The sequence below is a fragment of the Xiphophorus couchianus genome, chromosome 13 (assembly GCF_001444195.1).
Source record: "Xiphophorus couchianus chromosome 13, X_couchianus-1.0, whole genome shotgun sequence".
Taxonomy (NCBI): Eukaryota; Metazoa; Chordata; class Actinopteri; order Cyprinodontiformes; family Poeciliidae; genus Xiphophorus; species Xiphophorus couchianus.
Genome location: NC_040240.1, coordinates 14,981,238 through 15,002,852, shown reverse-complemented (window position 1 = coordinate 15,002,852; position 21,615 = coordinate 14,981,238). Strand labels below are relative to the sequence as shown.

Here is a 21,615-nt window from a genome sequence, read left to right as displayed (position 1 = left end):
TTCTAAAATTCAGCGCAACAAAATAAGGCCTTTCTTTTAAGTCTTTTTCTGTCCAATTTAACCAAGGATACAAAAAACTGTGTTAGTAGACAAAGAAAACCGTCATTCATGCTGATAGACGAGTGGAAAATATGTGAAATAGTTTTTCTTCTGAGTCAGAAGTGTCTGTGATTGTATGATGGCGACTTGTAATCCCTGTTTTAGCTTCTGGAAGATTTAGATGTTTTCCCAACTAAAACCTTAGTCAAGTTACAAACACGACTGAAATCTTTCAAGATGTTGCCTGCTGGCGTAAAATAGACTCAATAGTACAGATGAAATCTATGACGACTATTTTGTTTTAAATATGTAGGTGGCTCCAAAATCAACAATTTGGTTTCTTCCTGCACTAGAGGAAGAAAAGGCTAAGAGATAGCAACAGGGGCACAAAAGGATACAATAGTAACTCTTAGCAAATTTTTCTACCAAATCTGGACAGCATAAATTTTATAATGCTTCATGCTGCCTTTTACATCTTTTATAAACAATTTCTCTTTGGTAAGATTTTGTGACAGTAGATCGTGGGACAGATAATCTGTGAAAAAAAAACAAAAAACAAGCTCCTCTGCAGGTTTATACCTGCAGACATATACCACTCCTGGACAGAAACAACCAATCAGAGCAAGGAGGAGGGTCTTGGCTCTAAAACCAACAGGTGCTTCAATATATAGGGCAGGCCATAGGTTTTCATACATAGGAGAATGTAAAATGTATATTTCTTTTATATTTCAGATACCCAAGAAGATGTGTTTGACAAAAGAGCAAAATATTGAAATCATACTGATGGCTGGATCAGAAAGCAGTTGCATGGTTACATGAAACTTTAACAGAAAACATGGAACGAGCATCACACACGACACTGTGGCAAAACGTATTTGCAAGTTTCAGAAAACTGGAAATCTTGCAGATCAACCGCGAAGTAGTTCAAGACGTGTAGCGATTGCATAGAGTCCCACAAAAATAAAAACGGTTGTCCAATATAAAATGTTTATTTTCTCTATGTATGAAAACTTATGGCCCACCCTGTAGAAATAAGAGCTGAAACAGAATATTTTAGACTGAAAAAGTCTAGAAAGAACAGAAAAAAGCAACAACTCCAGTGACTTACCTATCTGCAGCAGCACAGGTGTCACCAGTGCCGTCTCCATGGCGTAGCAGAACTCTCGGCCAAACATCACTGCGCCGTGCATCACCCATCTCTTCAAGGGAATACCTTCAATGGACGCCTCGCTTGCCGACTCCTCCCCTCCTTTGCCTCCTCCTTCGCCCCCCAATCCATCCGCCTCGCCGCCTGCTCCTGCGTTTTCCTCCTCCGGGCCCGATGCGCTGGATTTCTTGGCGCCGATCCCGCCAACCAGAGACCCGACCTGCATGGTGTCAGCCTCTGTGTTCTGCGGAGGCATGGTGGAGGGCATGCACGCAACAAGAAAACTCCCCTTCTAGCGCAGAAAAGCTATGAATATTTTGCAACTCCTAAAGGTAAACACAAACTTATTGTATCAAGTTTGTTGCAGCTTATTTCAAACTAACAGTACGTTTCTTAAAGCAATTCACTCAAATTTTGTCAAGCTACAAACTGCAACCAGTGGATGTAACAGACTGACCTGTAAGTATTCAACAACAAAATGTTCTAGTTAAAATAAAATGCCTACAAATGTTAAATAACTGGAGAATAAGCTACAATTTCTCAATCTATCAAGAATTTTCTCAGATCTAAAAGAGGAGAAAGCCAAAAAGAAATCCGCAACGACTTGTGCCCCAAACAAATTGTCCTCCCAAAAAAATAAATAAAAAAAATACTGCAACTTCAAATTAAATCCTTCTTGTTTTCCACCCAGTTAAAAGAAATGCAAATCAGCTTTCCGAGGCTTATACAAAATCCCCAAAAAATAAGTGAGCAGTTGTATTTCACTGGAAGAGTGAGTGGTACATTCCAAGAGCGGCTTTGTGCGTTTCCTTCCTTGTGTTGGCTTGAGAGGTGTGTGAGATACTGCTTGAACATTTATTTGGTTTGTTGGTATGCCAGTGTTTGCATGTGTTGTGTGTGAGAGTGCTTGTGAGTGTGTGGATGTGTGTGTGTGTGTGGGTGCATAGGGTATTTATGGCTTTTTTGTCATTGAGGTTTGCAGCTTTGTGTTTCTTTACTGTCTATTACAAGCAGTAAAAATCCATATAGAAGACCATTCGGTGAGCTCCAGAGTCATTTTGTGTCTGGGGGGCTGGATGATGGTGTGGGTGGGGGCGTGCAACAGGCTGCAGGTGGAGGGGGGAGGAGGGCGGGTGGCGATGGCGGGCGGAGCTCCTGTAGAAATCCCCATCGATTGGCTGATTAATCTGGAGAAAGAAACACAAATCAGAACATCAGGATTCAAAATAATGTAATTAAGAAGATTATTTCTTTACGCATGACAATAACAGCTTGGAAATAAAAATAAAAGAAGCGAGGAATACATAGGGCTGTGGAAGAAGTCAATAATATACACAGCGATAGACACGTGATTATATAGTTAGTACATCTGATAGAGTATTCAATATATAGAATATTCACTGAACTCCAGTCCAGAACTGCACAGCATTCTGGGGGATGTAGGCAGAGGAAAGACTTTAGCTAACCTCTCACAACAAGTTAAGAATAGTTGGTGGAATCAACTAACTCACTCACTCACTCTTTGGTTACCTAGCAACAACTGGCTCACTCACTCTTTGGTTACCTAGCAACAACTCGCTGAGTGACTGGCACAGAAGTAGTTTCAGGTTTTGATAGTACGCCTCACAACTGCTCAGAAATAATAATAATAATAAATAAAAAACAGAGCAGAGTGAAAACTAGAAAAAATAGGAAAACTCAAACCACCAGTATGGCATTTCAGATATTTAAAACGAAAAACTAATCAATAATTGCTGATATCAACTGAAGTGAGACGCTTATATTCCTGATACATTTTTCGGCCACATCGTTCAGCCCTAGGTATATACAGTGGGATCCTGGCGTATTCACAGATCAGTGTTCATTTTCCTATGTAACAAAACTTCAAATTATCTGTGGAAAATTTGCTTATTTTTTCAGAGAGCATTTCTAAGATATTTGGAAGAAATCGCAGCTTGGGAACTTTAAATACCTGGATACAGTTCTACTTGACATGCTATTGGTTGGTATTTGATAATCAGCCAATCCAGGAGCAGCATTTATGTTCCCTGTTGCTCATTGGCTGTTCCCTCCAGAGATGAGGAAGATCGTGAACATGAGCTTCTGTGGTAGTGCTAAAACGTTTTCCACTATAATTAGTGAATATTAAGATCTTACCCAACCTCCAAATATGACAACAAGCATCAAGTGGTTAAGCTGGGATTCATAAGATGATCCAAGCAGGGTGGAGATGCAACAAGTATGTCACTGATGAGCCTTTTATTGTCATGTTTACCAAGCTGGGGCAAGCTTCAGGGGCATGTGGAGGCTTTCAAATATTTCCCAGAGCTTTGAATATCTCACAAGAGCACTGTTCAGTCCATCAGCCTTCATCAGAAAACCAGCCAACACACCCATGGTAACTCAGGAGAAGCTGTAGGGATTCACAGTTCAGCCAGGAGAAACTTCACAAATCTGGTTTTTATTGAGGAGTTGCAACATGGAAGATATATAGTTGTAGGTAAATACAGCAATAAGTCTTCATTCTCCTCACGTTTGTTTTTCTCCTGCAAACTTCCATCAGTCTCTGTGACCCAGATTACATTCCAATAAGTCTCTTATGATTATTATTCTTCAATGTTTATTTTTCCATTAGAAGTGTTGAATTGAATGAGTGGGTAAGTGTTGGCATGCTTTTATTGTGAAACTCATCATGTGTGTGTGTGTGTCATTGTAAAATGTGGCCCTGCTGCATTTGAACTTCAACCAGAAGGTGAGCGCGTTTGTCTCCGCATGCAGACCAATTCTCACGAAAAGATAACTTTACAGGATCCAGTGATTTAAAAGAAAACAAATACCAGAAATGAAAGTAAGGTCAGAGTTTGGAGATGGGTGTAGTCAAAAAACAAATTACTTCTCAACATGTTTACAAGTCGCTGCCAATACGGCGGCAATTGGGAAGCTTAAGTGGTAGCTTCGAAACCAGAAAGTTGGGACTCTTTTTCCTTTAATTAGTTGGAAAAATACGTCACACTTATCTGGGAGGGAAAACAAGTTTTTTTGTGTTTTGCAGGAAACGGCTATTACTTTTAACTATCTATAATAAAAGCTAAAACAACTAAAAACATAATACTAGAAGACAACTAGAAGAAGACAAAAGTCTTGAGATATCTTTTGTTCTAATTTATTTGAGTTTTTTCTAACATTTTTATGTATTTACTTTGTTCTTTTTTCAATTCTAAAGCCATTTTAATGCCATTCAACTATTTATGTGCCTATATTCATATTTAATTATGTATTTATTCTCAAATTCTGGATAAATTATATAGAATTTTAATATAATTTTATGTTCATTTATATATTTTTAAATGTTATTTTTGGGGGTTTAATTTTTGCTTAATATGTTATGTTATTCATTGTATACTTTTTTTTTAAAACCACTTTATTGCATAAAATTGTCTGAATTTGATTAAAAATGTAGGATTATTTTTATTTTATGTGTCTAACTTTTATTAATTTAATATTTTATTATGCTGCTCTAGTTCTTTATATTTATTGATTATAAATTTAATTTATTTACTTTGATATTATTTCTTTATGTTGAGAAATATACATTTTAATAACTTACTTAATTTTCAATTTGATTTCATCTGATTTGACAACTGAAAATTAATCTGAAGGCTTTTTTTTTGTTTCATTATTTCTTTTTCTTTTAACACAACATAAAGCAGAGAATGTGATCTGATTTTACCGATTTATGCAGATCTACTTCCAGTCGCCTCTATTATTTCTTTAAGTGCTGGTAACATAAGCTCAGCTTACAAACAATTACAGCTTATACTATTTTGCAGTTAGCTTCAGCAAAATTCAGCCTCACATAAGGAGGTGTAAAGAAGGACAGAAGCAAAAGACTCACAGACGTCAGTAAATTAAAGCTAACTATAAAGAAAAGAGCTGGAGATGAGAGGATATGACCATGACAAATGGTACATGAAGGAGGTGTCTGTAAAGTTCAAGGAGAGGGACAAATTAAGAGCATCGTCTCCTGTGTTTCTCAGATCAGTGCCCGTGCACACAGTCTATTTTAGTGAGTGTTTATTCTTGTGCCAGAGCAGATTACCTGTCACACAAACATGATATCCAGGCAAGCTCAGACTCGCTCACTGCATGTATCGTCTCAGTTTCCACACAATTTCTCTTCTTTGGCTCATTATCTGTCAGCTCTATACACTCAAGAGGCGATTATATGGACTTAAGTTATTAAGAGAAATGATTCTGGGTCTTGCATATTTTTTGGCGAAATCTGTTTAAGTATGTTGTTTGAGAGATTACTTAAAGTCAGAGGAGGTCAAAGTCACAGACGTTGAAAAATAAAACACAGCCAAATTTAAGTTGCAAAATGCTTAATTCATATGATCTGGTACGAACAGGATAAAAAAGTGTACTGGGTTGTCACAAGAAAATGACAGCTCAGTATTTTAAATTAATCTACAGGAAAAACAACTACAGAAGTGGTAAAAATATATTTTATTGAAACAGCTTTGTTAAAAATCAAGCTCTCCACACCTGCATTTTTCTGGGGGAAAATAGAAAAAGATGTTATGTTAAGCTAATAAATTGTTACATTTCCAATTTATTTGGTTTCAATCCAACATACAACAAATGAGACTCAATAGGAAAATGAGCTTTTAAATGGGTGTAACCACCATTCTCCACTTTGCTAATTAACCCATAAGTCCATTTTCTTTTAAGTGTTGCACAGTTTAAGAGAAAATAAAAAAGGCTTTAAAGTGGTATAAGAGTTATTGCCAAGGAGCACTGCTACCACAAAGAAAATAACCAACTTTTAAAATGAAATTAAACTGGTTTAAAAGGTTTGTGCAGTAATATGAGTGGCCAACATAACTGATTTGACATGTTACAATAATACACTAAGTGCTAATGGTCTAACAGACTGTGGAAATGACATCCTGATTTATTTTAAACAAATGTCTTGCTTATTATTCAGCACATGTTAAAATATTAATCTTTATCTGCTTTTAAGAATCACCAAATATTAAATTATCCCCGATTAATCTTTTACTGAGTGCAGATCCTCAAAATAAATCAGAGTATCACAACTAAAAAAAAACAACTAGATACAGTACAGGCTCTACTTGCATACATTTACACTGGAAAATGCAAAGTTGTTTTCGACAACTCCGTCTGCTAAAGAGGAATGTTGGATTGATTTAAAATGCAACCAAGCAAGACAGGAAGCAGAAAAACACTTAGAGAAATCAATCCATCCAGAAAAACAAACATTTAATTAGGAAAGATTCTTTCTAAACACAAGTTACTGCTTAGCAAAACACATTCATATTTTATTCATTTGAATATTATTGAAAAGCTCAGTAACTGAATTCACCAAGTGAAATATGTTCTGTTTTCAAGTCTTTCTATTTGTAAATTCACAATAAGAAGACCAGACATGCCAGGTCTAAAGCTAAGGAGAGCTATATAGCAGGGTTAAGGAAAGGCTACGGCACGACTGCAAACCTAAATTGATCCACTATCCATGGAGAGCATTAACCACAGAAGCAGACAAGCATAGGAGCGGCAGTATGATGCTGTGGAGCTGCCGATGGGATCATTGATGAAGATAAACACAGAAAACCCTGGAAGGAAACTAAACAGTGAAAGTACCGCACAAGACTTGCAGCTGTGACTACAACGGGTGATTCTATAAACTTTTGTCATAGTAGAAAAAAGTTTTTTTTAAAAATAAAAATCATGCGACATTTACCTCTACTTCATTATGCATAAAAATTACAGTAAGATATCTTTACATTTTTGGTTGCAACGTGACAGAAAGTGGAAAACATCACAGGGTTTGAAGACAATGCCTGGTTGTCTGCACCTCCAACTTTGTGCATCTGTATAAGTGAAGTGTGTTTCTGGGAACTCTGCCACCCGACTCTCTCAAAACCGTCTATTTGTAGGTGACATGAATTTTGGTGTTGAGGCACGTGAGAGCACCACAAACAGCACAGCCCTGACCCAAATGGAGCAGCATATAGATTACAGGGCAGAAAGCCTCGGGATCAGGTTCACATGTTGCTACAACAATGTTTACGAGGGTCTCTTTGTTAAAAAGTATTGCTTTAGGATGCATTCATCATGAAGCACGCATGGCTTAGTGCTACACGGAGGGAAGTTTAAGATAATCTGCAGGTGATGACATCCACAGGAAAGTAACCACATTCCCAGCTTCGGGAAACAGATGGCAAGGATAAGAGAGTGAGAGAAATGGACGTTGGGAGAGTTAAACAACAGACTGGATGTGTTGCAGAAAGTGCTGAACTGCTGCAGTGCAGAACTGCACGAGAAGGAGGGGAGGGGGCACATGTGCATCAACGTGCAGCAGCAGCATCAATGACAAATCGTCTCCTAATAACGCAAAGCTAGAATCGCTACACCAGCTTTTATGAATACGATGTAATGTGGACACAGAAACAATAAAACGTTTTTGTCGTCACATCAACAACCTCACAAACTGGTCTGCAGAGCCAAGCTGCTGTCGAAGTCCAATTTTCAGTCCTCTTTATGACAAGTTGAAGGCTCAGTTTTCTGCAAAATAAGCAGAACTGATCCAACATTTGTCAAACTTTGAATTAAGACTCAGCACTAATGCTCATTAAATAGTAAAATGAAGCAACTGCTGCATTTCTTTGTTTGGCTCACAGTAGTTTAGCCAAGAAACAACACGTGGTTTAACCTTTTTGCTCGTTTTGATCCCAGCATGTCCAAAACATAAATAAATAGCAATGGCTACTGAAGAAATGAGTCAGAGATTCGTATGGCATGATGACTTTCAGTAAAAATATTACATTTCATTCTGCCAACTTACAAAAAAATTATAACATGAGTCATGACCTAATTTTAGTTTATTCAAATAAGAAAAGTGCCAATTACACATTGGAGTCCAGCCTATTCACAGTTCAGTGTCGGCGGACTTTGATAATGTAACCAGGATAATTTTTCTATATTAGATGTAGTTTAGATATTTTATTTTCTATTTTGTTAAATCTAATTTTATTTTTTATTTAAAGATCTAATTTAAAAAATCCTCCTTTGTTTTATTTTTTCGACACTAACCGGGCGAGAGCAGGGTTGTTCTCGCGAGGGTTCAACGTCATGTGACAGCTGCACGTCAGTGCTAAATTGACAGCCACTGCTTATATTGCTGCTAAATCGCACCTTGGGTAGCAGACGCTGTGGGACTTTGACGTGCAGGTAGGCTTGGGTGTTGTTCCCAAAGCGGTTTTGCTTTTGAATGTCGATTATACATCAATCGTATACCTCTGTTAAATTACAGACATATGGTCGCTCATCTGAACGCTGAAACGATCTCTGTTTGTCAAAAGAGGAACTGGTAATTGTTGCTCGGGAGCTAGAATGCTAGCGCTAGCCTCCCAGCCTGTGATTACACACCTACATAAAAAAACACATTTGGATTGAAATTGCATGTAATTATGTAGGCACAGATTCGATTATTAAGAAATGCATGTACATGTATATTGATTGTCGGGCCTGTTTTCGCAGGCCAGGTGTGTTCCAGATCCCACCCCCGCTCGGAGTAACTGAAGGATCTGGGACACATTAAGAATTGTCTGGTTTTTGTATACTGACCGGACTGGCGAGCTAACCATAGCGGATTCAGAAAGTCACCCATAATCTGAGGAAACATCTCCAAACCGGAAGGGAAATTCAACCAACCACTTCACAGCTGGAACTAAATGACTATTTTTGTTTTTCCCTTCCGTCACCGACAGAGACTTCCTTGGTTTAAGGAACTGGACTTTAAAGCTGTGAAACAATTTGTATATATTGTAAATATAAATACACCTCATTGATTTTGCACTCTCCAGTTGTATGTGTCTTGCAATTTGCCACTACCTCCAGTAGACGAACCTGGAACCTAGTTTTTCACTTAGAGTGACGTTGATTTGGGTTTTTTGATAATCTTAAAATGTAACTCGGGTTACAATAACTTCAAATTATTTGTGGAAAATCTTTGTTTGCATGAAGCATAACTAACAAATTTTAAAAATGCAACTTGGGAAGCTGAAATAGTCAGTGCAATACTACTTGACGTGCTATTGGCTGGTGTTTTTCAAACCAGCCAATCCAGAAACGCCACTAATTTTCCTTGCTGCTGATTGGCTATAAACCCCCAAGTAGGGCTGAAACTATTCCTTAAATGATTCGAGTACCTCGATTTTTTTAATTCCTTGAGGAAAATTTACCTGCCTCGAAGCTTCGTTAATTTATGTTTTATTATTTAGCGCACCGTGTTCCGGTCGGGTCAATATTTGCGTTGCGTGGAGCTCTGACTTCCGCCTCTGAGTTATTGACAAAAGCTAAGTGTTAGCATAGACATTTTTTTTACCATTTTTTATAAGCGTATTTGTGAGCCTGCCTCTTTATTATTAAATTGAATATAATTTCAGATTTCTGTATAACTTTTCTTCAGGTTAACCTAGAAAGTGAGCTATTATTGTTACAGGTTAGTTTTCTAAACTGCAAAAAGGTAACTGTTCGAGATGCTCAAAAATAAAAGATTGGACTGATATTGATATCCGATAGTAACACTGGTGTTATGCCAGATTTATCAATATTTTATTTTGTAATTTTTTTATCCAATTACTCGATTAATTGTAAGAATAATCGATAGATTACTCGATTACTAAAATATTTGTTTACAACAGCCCTACCCCCAAGAGCAGGAGACTGTTTATACTAGCTGTTCTTGTTAGTGCCAAGATGGAAAAAGCAAATGTCTACATCAATACAAACACAGTACCATTCGTTGTGACATTTGTAATGACGCCGTAAAATGTCTGGAACTTTTCAGGGTCACCAACATGGGAAGAAATCTGTAATCGCTCACTGGTCATCTCTTGTCTCATTTCACAAAATAAAAAAGGGAGAAACTTTATGCACATTCACAAAGATTAAACTTAGATCAATATCAAAACTAGAAAGGAAACAGCAATATCTTGTGCACTTCCTAACTCATAAAAGCTACTTGATACTTTAAAATATACAGGAAAAGTTACCCCAACATGAGCAGAAACTGACAGGAGCAGCCATTCTAGTGAATATTTTCAGCCCTGCTAGTTATTAAGCAGGCTAGTTAGTACCCTGGTTGGCCTACATACCTACTGTAATCAGTCCACAGCCAGATTAGTTAGCATCACACAGACAGCATGCTAACCCACATACATTTTGTTATGCATGTGACAACTTCTCTCCAACATTTCCATGAGCTCCTCCAGGTTTCAGATGACAGTCAGGATGTGTTTACAGCAGCGCACACTGATGAGTTTTTGAAACAGCAAACGCATTATATTCTGATGTTTATGTATTTCTTATACACTATCAGTGTGCTGCAGACAGTTTGAGGACACTGACCGACCTCACACACAAACTGTTATTTTAATCTAGGGGGCCCGTTTATCCGTCTAGACTCTGAATGTCAACGTGGCGTCGAGAATCCCATGAATTTAGCGCCGTTTTTATGTAATCCACTGAACCAAAAAGCCTTTGCTTGACAAGCTGAACGCGAACAGATGACCCCCACCTTTGTGTAAAAGTCGCCGTAACTCCAGCAGGTCTGGATGTTTCAAAGAGCGGGGGGTCAGATGAGCCTTGGCCTACTTTTGCCTCCTCCAGTGTCGGCCTCAGCTCAGAATCGTACATGCTGTAAATAAGCGCGTCAAACATCAGCCGTGCCCCTTTCTGACTTCAAGACCTCTCACCCTACGCTGCATGACTGCAACCTCCACCTGCACCTTCACCCCCAGGTGGGGGCTGCTTGTGTGTGTGTGGATGCCCTCCCCCTCCAGACTGAGGTTTTCAGCCAAACAGGACATTAAATTAAAAAAACAGACATGCAATATGAAGCAGATCAATTTGCTACCTTTATTTATTTATTTATTTTTTTTGCCGTTTCATCTTTTTGAGATGCAGCCACTGTCTGCCACACTCCCCTGCTGTGTCTTTTAAAGAAAAACATGCCTCGGAGTGACTGAAAAAAAAACTCCTCTGCTCCACCCAAGAGCCTGCAGACTGACAGGAGATAAGCACAACAGGTTTTCCTCTCATAATCGACATTATTTCACACCAGCTACTTTTCGCAGAGAAAAGCGGAGCGACAACGGCATACGGAGACGTGTTCTGAGTGGCGCTAAACCGACCGAAGGTGGCAAGTTTTAGACCCTGCCCACTCATCTGGTGGAATATTCCACTGAACAGCACACGGATCTGCAGTCTTACTCATTCCTGCAGGCTTGCTTGATGCTGACAAAAACAAAAAGCCAAATAAAATCAACAGTATCAAACTCACTGACCTGCACACATTTACTCAGATGAACAGCAAACTGACAACACAACACAAGCTAGTTAGCCAACAAAGGTTGTTATTTTAATAGTACAGACATATATGAACACATTCTTGCTAAAGGATAGACGTTGTTGTTCTTTAATTTTCTTGTTTTTCTTTTGTTTCATTTCCCTAAACAGCAGCCAAGAATAAAATATTTTCATTCCTTGTTTGTATACAAATATTACCTGATCAACAGATTTGGAAATATGCTTCGTCCCAACTGTGAGACAGGCAGCATGCTAAATATAAATCTCAATATTTGTTTATTACATTATATGTAATTTTTATATTATCTCACTGACTATTTTAGTCTTATACAATGTCAGACTAAAATAGTTTGGGCGCTCCTAAATAGTTAGGAGGACCCGAATTACCGTATTTCAATTTTCTAAATGTCAGAACAAAAGGAGAGAAACGTTTTTGAAACTTCTCCTAAATTCAGGCATCTGCATACATTCTCTCAGTGTTTGGTAGATATATGAATTGAATAAAAGCTTTTCTGTTTCCTTTTCACTTCAGTTTTCTGGAATTTCTAGCTCATTCCTCCAGACAGAACCAGTAACTGAGTCCGGTTTCTCTCGCCCTCACACAGCCTTTCAGCTTTTCTCAAAAATATTCCGTAGCATTTGCAAACTTTAATCTGACTTTTTGTTAGTTATGGAGATATTTCTTCTTCCTCACTGACTGGCCTTGTTACACTGTGGATGACGACATTGACCAGCTTCATGCAGCATTTTTGCATCATCTTTTCCTTTGCTCTGCAGGAGATATCAACATTTCACACCATAGTTGTCCATCTACTTAAGCACTGAACATTAAAAACATAATGTTCATAAATTTTTTAAATAATTTCCCCATGCACAAGGAAGCATAATTTTCAAAGTGCCGCCTTTAAATACAACCACGTGTGTCCCAATTTAATTCAAATAAATTAATCAGATGTTTTAGGCCTGTAAGCATTTCTAAATTGCTTAAAGCCCTAGTAATCTTAGCATACTTTATCTGACATTTAGCAAATGGAAATGTTTTTTTAATTCCTGACATAAAACAGGAGGAGTTTAGTCTGATTTAATGTCAGGCAGTAAGAAAACAATGTTTTTGTTCTTTTTATACAGTTTATAAACATCTGGTTTAGCCCTATATCTAATCAGAAAAAACATATTTAGTAAGTCATTTCAGTTTGTTTCAGCACTCTATAATAAATACATTTTATTGTAAATGGCTGCAAAACTCTATAGAAAGAGCTATGAAGTTGTAATTTATCGCTTCGCAGTTCGTGTTCATCCAACATGATTTTGTGCAACTATGAAATCCATCACTGACACGGATTAAATTTAAGTTGAGGAAGCATAAGAAAGAACGTTCTGTTAAAGAAAACTCCTGAGAGAAAACCAAGTGAGAGAACGGCTATCACTCAGAGTGTCTCATTACAGTGTTAATGACATTACTGGCACTCGGCCAGGTATCTTCTCTCCTCGTTTTTTTTCCCAAGACAACAGAGCAGCTCTCTCTCTCTCTCTCTCTCTCTTGCTTTCACAGAGAGCAGGCCCATTCAGACGGTGTCGTCTGTAGAAACTCTGTTCACATGCAGAACGCAAACAATCAGCGCACTGTTTGGTTTTTAAGCGAAAACTCTCATATTCTCAAAATTGGAAGCGTGCTCTCCTTGTTTTTGTAACTGTGAACAATCCAAATCAAACGTGCTGTTTTACAAATACAAAGTATGAAAACATTCCAGGTGAGGCCATTTTTGGGTGACAGATTTGTGTGTCAAAAACGTGCAAAGGTGAAAGAAAAACATCCACGATATCAAAGGTAAGCACAAGTTGAACAGCACTATCAAGCAAACAACTGACTTGAACGTGTGGGGAAAAATGTCTCTATATCTCACACAACATATGGCAACTGTTGAAAAGGTAAACTTTAACTGTGACAGCAAACACTGGAGAGATAAGTGTAAGCGGAGGGTGTGGTGTGTGTGCTTCACCCTAAATTAACTAAAATGAGCCAAGAAGCATCACACTAACACACACACACACGCTGCCAGACATCTCTGGCATCCAGACAGGTTTCTTTGTAGCCATTTCATCAGAAAGTGGGCTTCACTTAGTCATTAGATGAATATCTTTTGAGGACGAGTCACTGAAAATTATATTGGAAACGACCCAATAGGACGGAGACAAAACGACTTTGAAGAAAGTTTGAGGAGAGAAACTTTAGATTTGATAATAAACGCAGAGACAGCAATACATTTATACCTGGCTGCAGAGCCGAACAAAAAGCAGTCACGCATGAGCTTTTTATCTTGTTTGTCCCTGCTTTGCCTTTGGCATTGGAGGAAAATGGACTAATAATAAAAGTATCTTCGACTTTCATCATTTCTGCTCCCCTTTAATTGTTCGGTTTTGTAATTCTAGGAGTTGCCAGTTGTGTTTTCACCAATTCTGGAAAAACAAATACAAATGCAAACTTTTTAAAAGTATGATACCGTCGCACAATGACATTATTTAATTATCTTTGCAAACAATGGCTTCAGCTTATAGATGCAAATGGAAGGTAAATCCTACCATATTGAGACATTTTAACACTGATCTTATGCTGTGAATTCACATAAATGTAAAAGGTTATTTTAGCTTTGCGAGTAAACACATTGTGACAGCGGCTTAAAGTTTTCACAAACTATCCAAATGCTAAATCCATTCTCCTGCTGTTTTTGCCTGAATTTTCTCCAGCAAAACAAACAAGAAAACAATAACTTCTCAAAGAAATGCATGTAAAGTTTACGATGACGCAGCATCGTGGGAAAACCATGATCATGTGGTGTCTGGTGTTTTTCAGCAAAACTTTGGGGTTCACATCTTACCTTCTGTCTAATTTTTCAATATTTAGCACATTTGATTGTTTTTATTTGTCGTTTGCTGAGATTTTGGGAGCAGAAGGTTTTTGGCCATAGTGGTAAATATCCCCACTTACACTTGATTTTATAAATGACAGAACAACATCTGTGCTTTAAGTGCAATACGTACCGCACCTTTAACATACTGAATGCCTCCATTTACGTGCATTAAAACAGAACACTTTAATCAAAAGAGAGAACTTTAAATCCAACTCAAAGTATCAAACAACAAGACAACCTCAAGAAGTCTGAAATCATAAGATCAAAACTGCTGAGATAACTGAAGTAACTGATTCAACAACAATTATTAAAGATGAAAACCTAAACTGTGTCACTTTGACAACAGAAATGTAGCAAGAAGTTGCCTGTAAGTCATGAGGTTAAAAGACTTAGAACAAAACAAAGCATTAGAAAAAACTGTTAGATGCTTGATGAATGAGAACAGAAGATAAATAAGGAAAAAAGTCATGAGGAGCTCAAGAAAAAACAGAAAATTAACTCACAATGAAGAGAGAAGGGGAAGTTAACCAAGCGAAACATCTTTATAACTACAGTGTGTGTAGGCGTGTGTGTGTAGCAGATCTAGTGAGATAAGGAGGTTACTGACGGCCCTGCTGTAAGTGAGAAAAATCAGCCACTGGCTCATAATGTGACAACTCATTTCTCCCCCTCCTGTTTCTTCAGATCTGAGCTCCAGAACCACACAGGAGAGGGGATGGGGTTTATGTACACAAAGGATCAGAGCTCCGGATTAAAAACAAAAAACAGAACAAAACTGATCCCGTGTCCGAGTGCGTTGGACAGAGAAAGACAAAAAAATAATTAATTAAAAATGGCTGGAAAAAAGGAAGCGAAGACTAAAACCTCAAATTACATCTGAACATGGGGTCATATGAACGAACCACATTTGATTCTAATCACCGACTTCCTGCATTTGTTTTCCATTGCAACTGAAATTATTTCACCTCGTTAGCAAGAAATTATCGGTGCAAAAAAAATCTTCGCTATATGCCATTACCAGAGTCTGCAGTTCTTTTATGAGATAATAGAAAAGAGTCCGACGTTTACTCCAGCTCTGCCCCTAAACCAGCTGTTGAAACACACTGGCAGTAAAAACACAGGAGCAACACCCATCGCTTTTATTTATGCAAAGCCGTTTTAAAACTACAGCCGGCAAGCCACATCTGTAAAGCAGCTGATTGTAGGCTAGGCGCCAGAGCAGATGATCCAATAAAACGAAATCTTGTAAAACTACTGTAACTCTAATGCTTTTTTTGGAGACCCGTTTTAAAATTAAGAGATCTGGTTATTTCCAAATTGTTTTGAATGCATCATTATTTTCCTGAACCTTAGACTGTTGGTTGTCTAAGTCACTGATTTTTACTCAAGGTCAAACTGTGAGAATGTCAGGCCCAAGCAAGTTAGGGCAACACTTGAGTCAATGCAATGGTAGCTCGTCTTAAAGAGCATTTTGTTTTTTGTGCGAGGGGAAAAACAACAATTATATCTACTTTTTAGAAAATGAGTGGTGATATTTTGATATTTACACTCAGTAAAACATTAAATAAAAGCTCTTTCTAAGTCAAAAACCAATGATCTTTATTTTATCTAAAAAAAAAAAAAAACTTTAGAATTTCTCAAAAGCAATGTTTATTATTTTAACCCTTTGTCATTGTCTGCATAACTTTGGATTTAATGTAGTCGAGTTGTTTGAAACCACAACAACAAAAATGCAAGCACAGATAATGCTGTACATGAAACATTACCACATAAAAGTTCTTTACCAGATAAAAATTTTCCCATCACAGCACATGTCGGATTTTTAGGAACCCGACAGCTGACTAAGCTTTCAGCAAGACCCAAAACTTTTCACGTGATGCAGAAACAGCGAGTGCAATGACCCCGACTGCAGTGTTGAGACAGTTCAGTATGAATCATATATTCTGAACAGGTCTTTGTAAACTCAAAAACACACCACAAAGCCTTGTGTTTCTCTTCTGAAATATCTGGGTTTGTCTGTTGAGTGAATCTGAAATGACATGTAAATTAGGGATTCATAAGTCTGGCTAATATGGCATGAGATGAAAAGAAGTCAACTAATCTATAAGCTCGGCTTTATTTATGCAAATATACCCTGGTCCTGCATCTTCACTGTCCAATATTGATTTGTCTGACTTATAAAGGTCAGTGTGTGTGTCCGCATTACATACACACCTATTGTGTGCTCATGTGACATTCATATAGCTTGTGACTACATGCGTCTGCGTGCATCTTATGAGTTGGTAATAACCTGATGCTGACGCAGCAGCCGTCAACAGTCAGCAAAGACCTCATCAAGAGGAAGTCGACTGCTTTCACTTCAGCATAAGCCGGCTGCTCGCCAACACACACACACACACACACACACACACACACACACACACACAAAGCAAAACCTAAAGTGCAACGCAAACAAAACGAAAAGAAGAGCCTGACAGATTTGGAAGGAAGGAGTTTCCTCAGAGGTAGCGTGATTTTTGTTTTTTCTGCAAGACTAGTCAGGTGATTCCAAAACCAAGGTTATGACCCAATGCAAGGAAGCACTTCTGCACTGCTGTTCTGCTTTACAAAACTGACTTGTAATCCAACAGAATAATAGAAGTAGATCATATTTACTTTATGAGTCAAGTGTCTGTTAATCATCCAGAAGAGACTCACCAAAAGGCATCGAAAGCTTCATAAATGTCCCCGAGACGTTGTTCCTTTGGTCCTGGCTGTGGATGTCAAACCGGGCAGTCGATCCTGAACCAAGAACAAAAACAGACAGAGACACAAAAACAGAGGTGAGACTTAACAAATCAGCACACAGAGTGTACAGAGCAGCACTATTTCAGCTTTTACTGCACATTAAACCAATGCAGCAGCAAACACAACAAACACACACACACACACACACTCTCTCCCTGTGGGGAAAACTCACGCAAAAGAAATCATTTGTGTTTTGCATCTCCTGTTCCTCGCTGCAGGATTTGGATTCAGATTCGTTATGCACGAGGCATCTTGCATAAAGTTTTGCTGCACAAACTTTCGAAGCATCTTAAGTTGTCATTTCAGACAAAACAACAGAAAGTTGAGCATAAATGTTACTAGGAATAGAAAATGAAACCTGGATCATTTTTCAAAGTAAAATTCAGAAAAGCGTGCCGTGCTTTTGTATTCAAGGGAAGAATAAGAGGCTATGTATGACATGGTTCCCTATGGTAAAACACGGTGTTGGCAGCATCATGCAGCAGGGACAAGCTGTTCAGAGTTGATGGGAAGGTGGATGGAGTTTAAACACAGGCTGATCCTGGGAGAAAACGTGTTAGAAAATAGTTATAGAGTGGAGAGTCGCTTTCCAACAGCACAGCAACCCCAAACACGCAGCCAGAGACATGATGGAACGATTTAAATTAAAGCATATCTGACTGTTGCACTGGCTTAGTCAAAGTCCAGAACTAAATCCAACTTAGAATATGCAACCAGACTTGGAAATTGGTGTTTTACAGACTCTCAATTCAACTTGTTTTGTAAATACGATGGGTATCTAGATTAAAGATGTTGGTAGAGACGGACGCCAAAAGATTCCCAGAAGAAAACACAGATATCATGTTTCTTCAACTTTACAATAATGCATTTGGTGTATCACATAAAATAATACATTAAGGTTAGTGTTTGGAAAGAGACAAATACAACAAACAGAAAGGGTTACGAATACTTTGCGAGGCACAATTTGCTTAAAAGTTTTGGAATATATCTAATAGAAAGTACAACAAACGTCAACACAACGAGGGAGCAGCATGTTCTTATAATAAAAGGTTCTCTTATGACTAGAGGAAAACAGACTGAAAGTGATCCTTATTACAGACTGCTGAGCCAAATTCAAAATCTGAAGGACAGAGTTTCAGCAAAAGTGTCCAAAAAGTGTTTGTCTTCTCAGATCTTGACAGATAAAAATTACATCTAGTCATGTGGGAAATCACACCTTTAAAGCAAATATAGACACGAATCTTAATCTTCACTCTGTGTTCAACCGTTTCTTCCTGGTTAATAACAAAAGAAGCTGCAGTGAATTAAACGAAACATTTGCACAAACTGCAACAACAATCATTGCTAATCTCAAATTCTAATAATGCACATTTCCTAATGAGCGCAGGAGAAATGTATGCAACCTGATACATCCTGTAAAGTAATGGAAATGCCTCTCTTCTTCTTCTTCCTCCTCCTTTTCAGCAGCAACCTGAGATGCTGAGTATCCTGGTTCTCAGAGCCACCAGCAGCACCAGCAGCTGCAGCTGCTGGTGCTGCTGGTGCTGCTGGTGGTGGGGGACGGCAAAATCCGTCCCCCACCACTGTTGTTGTTGCTGCTGCTGCTGCTGTTGTTGTTGTTGTTGTTGTTGCTGTTGTTTTTTACCGGACCCTGCACTCACCTCGCCGGGTCGTTGACAGCCAGTCGGCTCAGTGTTTGTGTCCTCCGGGAGGCCGGACAGTCGCTGCTCTGGCTCTGCGGCAGAATGCTGCTGCTTCACAGGCTGTCCACTGCTCCCACGACTGAAGCCAGGGCTTTAAATGCGCCTTTAAAGGAATAACTGTCGGAAGACGAGACGCAGCGCCTGGCTTCCGTCGACGACACGGCTTGTTTTGCATAAGGAGGCGGGGCTTCAATGAGTGATGTCATCTGGACGTATCGCATTGTCATACTGAGTGACGGTATATTTATTTATTTGATACATGATTATAAATAACATTAAATATGAACCGTTTATAAATATAATCTAAAAGCTTATAATGACATTGTTTAAAATTTCTATAATAAAATATTCCACAAAACGAAAGAAAGAAAGTAGTGACAAAAAGAAATAAAACAAAAAAACATAAACATTTTAAACTGATTTGACATTTTAATTTTGTTTATAAAGGAAAACGTCATTGAGAAAAATTATTATGATTTTACAGCATAAATGATCCTGTCATTTGTTTTTCTATGGATGTGGTGACACATTGTTTATTTTTCTGCATTAACTCTAACCCAGTCATCTTCACACTATTCAGCTGCAATATGATAAGTTTATTTCCTGTTACAGAAGGTGTCACCCATCGACATTACCTCAAACTGAATGAAATAAAAACAGACATTTGAATGTTCAAACATTATCTCAACATCAAAAACAATCTCTTTAGAATTAAAGTACATAGAGAGTTTAATCTTAATTACAGTTTTAAGCTAATTAGATTTTCTAAGAGCTTCTAAGTGTTAATTTATAACTGTCTGTGTCCCAAAGTAATGTCTGACAGGACACAGAAGTCCTTTTTCTTTTTGCCACTGAGCACCAGGCTGAATGAGAACCTGCATTTATCTTTCACCACAAACAGGAAGTAAATAGTTAGAGAGGTAAAAGAAACCCCTCAACGGAGAAATGTAGCACAGAGTGGCTCCTTAGGGCCACTAAAAGTCTTCATAGCAATCATTGAATGCTGTAAACATGCTCACTGTGTTTTGAGGGTATGCCAGGAAAAACCCTTTTGGTTCTGCAGCTACAAAAGTACAACTTGCTATACTTACAGAAAGTTTAAATGTGGTCAAATATGTCTAAAGGTAAGGTTTTTGGTACCCTTACATGGTTTTGGCTTGAAACATAGGATGAAAAAGTGCATGCATAGTGTCGAATCTGTCATGCTGTGGACCTGTTCATCCTACAAAAGCTTCTGAGAATCTTTTTAGGATCTGTTTATTATACCAAGAGATGTCAAATAAAAATCTGATGGGCACTGATAAAAATCTGAATTTGGGTCATCATTAGATCTGTAAAAAGGATAATGATGATTCTCCAGACACAAACCAAACATGGTTTGTTTGACTTCAATGGTTTTTTTCAGCCCAAAGACCTAAATCATATAGAAATCAGGAGGACCCAAGAACCCAAGAGGAACTGAAGAGGCCATATGAGAGGAATCAGAGCCCTAAGAGTAAACGTAACCCATATTGTACATAATTTATCTATGTTTTTGTTTTAGTGCACTTCTTTTCTAAAAAGAAAATTAAATGTCACTTTATATATACATATAATAAATATGTTTATTTATTTATCATAAATAAAGATAAAACAAATAAGAACAAAATTATAACCCACAAAAAATAACATACAGACTTTAATAAAAATAAAATCAAATAATATCCACCATTTTTGTCCTGATTTTCCAACTTTGGGTAAAAACTCTGAGTTTCTTATGTCTTAGCTGCATAAAAGTGACTGAAAAAAGAAAAACTACAAAGATCTTCTCTCTTGGTATGCACCAAACTTGTGAAATGTCTTAAAAGGAAACAAAAAGTATTCATATGAACAAGGAGGAATAAAATTATATAACTTTCTATATATATATATAATTAATAAAAAATAAACCAATGAAAATGAAATTATACATTCAAAAAAAATCTTGCCTGAATAAATGTAGTGAAATAAAATGTCCAATTTTCAGTGTGAGATAATGCTTCTACCATGCACGTCTTTATCAGTGTTACCAAGAAATGCGTCAGCTTTTGTAAATTGAAGCAACAAATTCACGACAAAGAGCAGCTGCGACTTGAAGCCGTAAAGAACAGCGTCTCTGGCAGAACAGCATAAGGTTTTGAGCCAAGCTAGTTCCCTAATCTGTGTATATTTTGGGCCTGCTTACACCTGGAACTCCCTTTTACCGAGTAAAGATTTATGGATTAGAGAAAGTGATTAAAAACTCAGCAGGAGACACAAAAAGCATCCTATCCCCAACTATCGCCGAGGAACAAGTCGAGCTGCATGCTGGGAGATTAACAGCTGCTTATGGCTTTATGTTACCAAACAATGTCCAGCACAGTCACACAAAGTGTAGACTATTGTAAAGGCCAGAGTCCTGCAGGGGAAAAATACCTCCACCAGCCCCACGGGGGATCGGCAGCCATGCAGGGATTTAGTGTTTTGCTCAAGGACACTCGAGCAGGGCGGGATTTGTCTATTCGACTTTGTTTTGTCTTCCACCGTGCAGACTGCAGCAGGGAGCTGAGCAGCTCATTTTCTTCCTGGAGGGCAGTTCTTTGAATTAGAGAAACTGGCATCATGTGTAAAGTCAATG

General features: G+C 38.0%; 1 protein-coding gene and 1 long non-coding RNA gene across 2 annotated transcripts in view; one reads left to right on the top strand and one right to left on the bottom strand.

Annotated features, from left to right (window-relative positions):
- The window catches only part of slc45a4a (solute carrier family 45 member 4a), a 53,762-nt gene extending 34,613 nt beyond the window's left edge, over window positions 1–19,149 (bottom strand). The window contains exons 1-3 of the mRNA XM_028035759.1: window positions 18,939–19,149; window positions 17,188–17,271; window positions 1,148–2,373 (exon numbers count right to left, since the gene is read on the bottom strand). Of these exons, the coding sequence (XP_027891560.1) occupies window positions 1,148–1,454 (307 nt within the window). The 5' untranslated portion in view covers window positions 1,455–2,373; window positions 17,188–17,271; window positions 18,939–19,149. The remainder of the gene's footprint in view (window positions 1–1,147; window positions 2,374–17,187; window positions 17,272–18,938) is intronic.
- Window positions 8,349–9,074, top strand: LOC114155724 (uncharacterized). The gene is made up of 3 exons (XR_003597810.1): window positions 8,349–8,440; window positions 8,523–8,579; window positions 8,750–9,074. It is a non-coding gene; the product is annotated as an uncharacterized LOC114155724 (long non-coding RNA).
- Window positions 19,150–21,615: the final 2,466 nt, after the last annotated feature.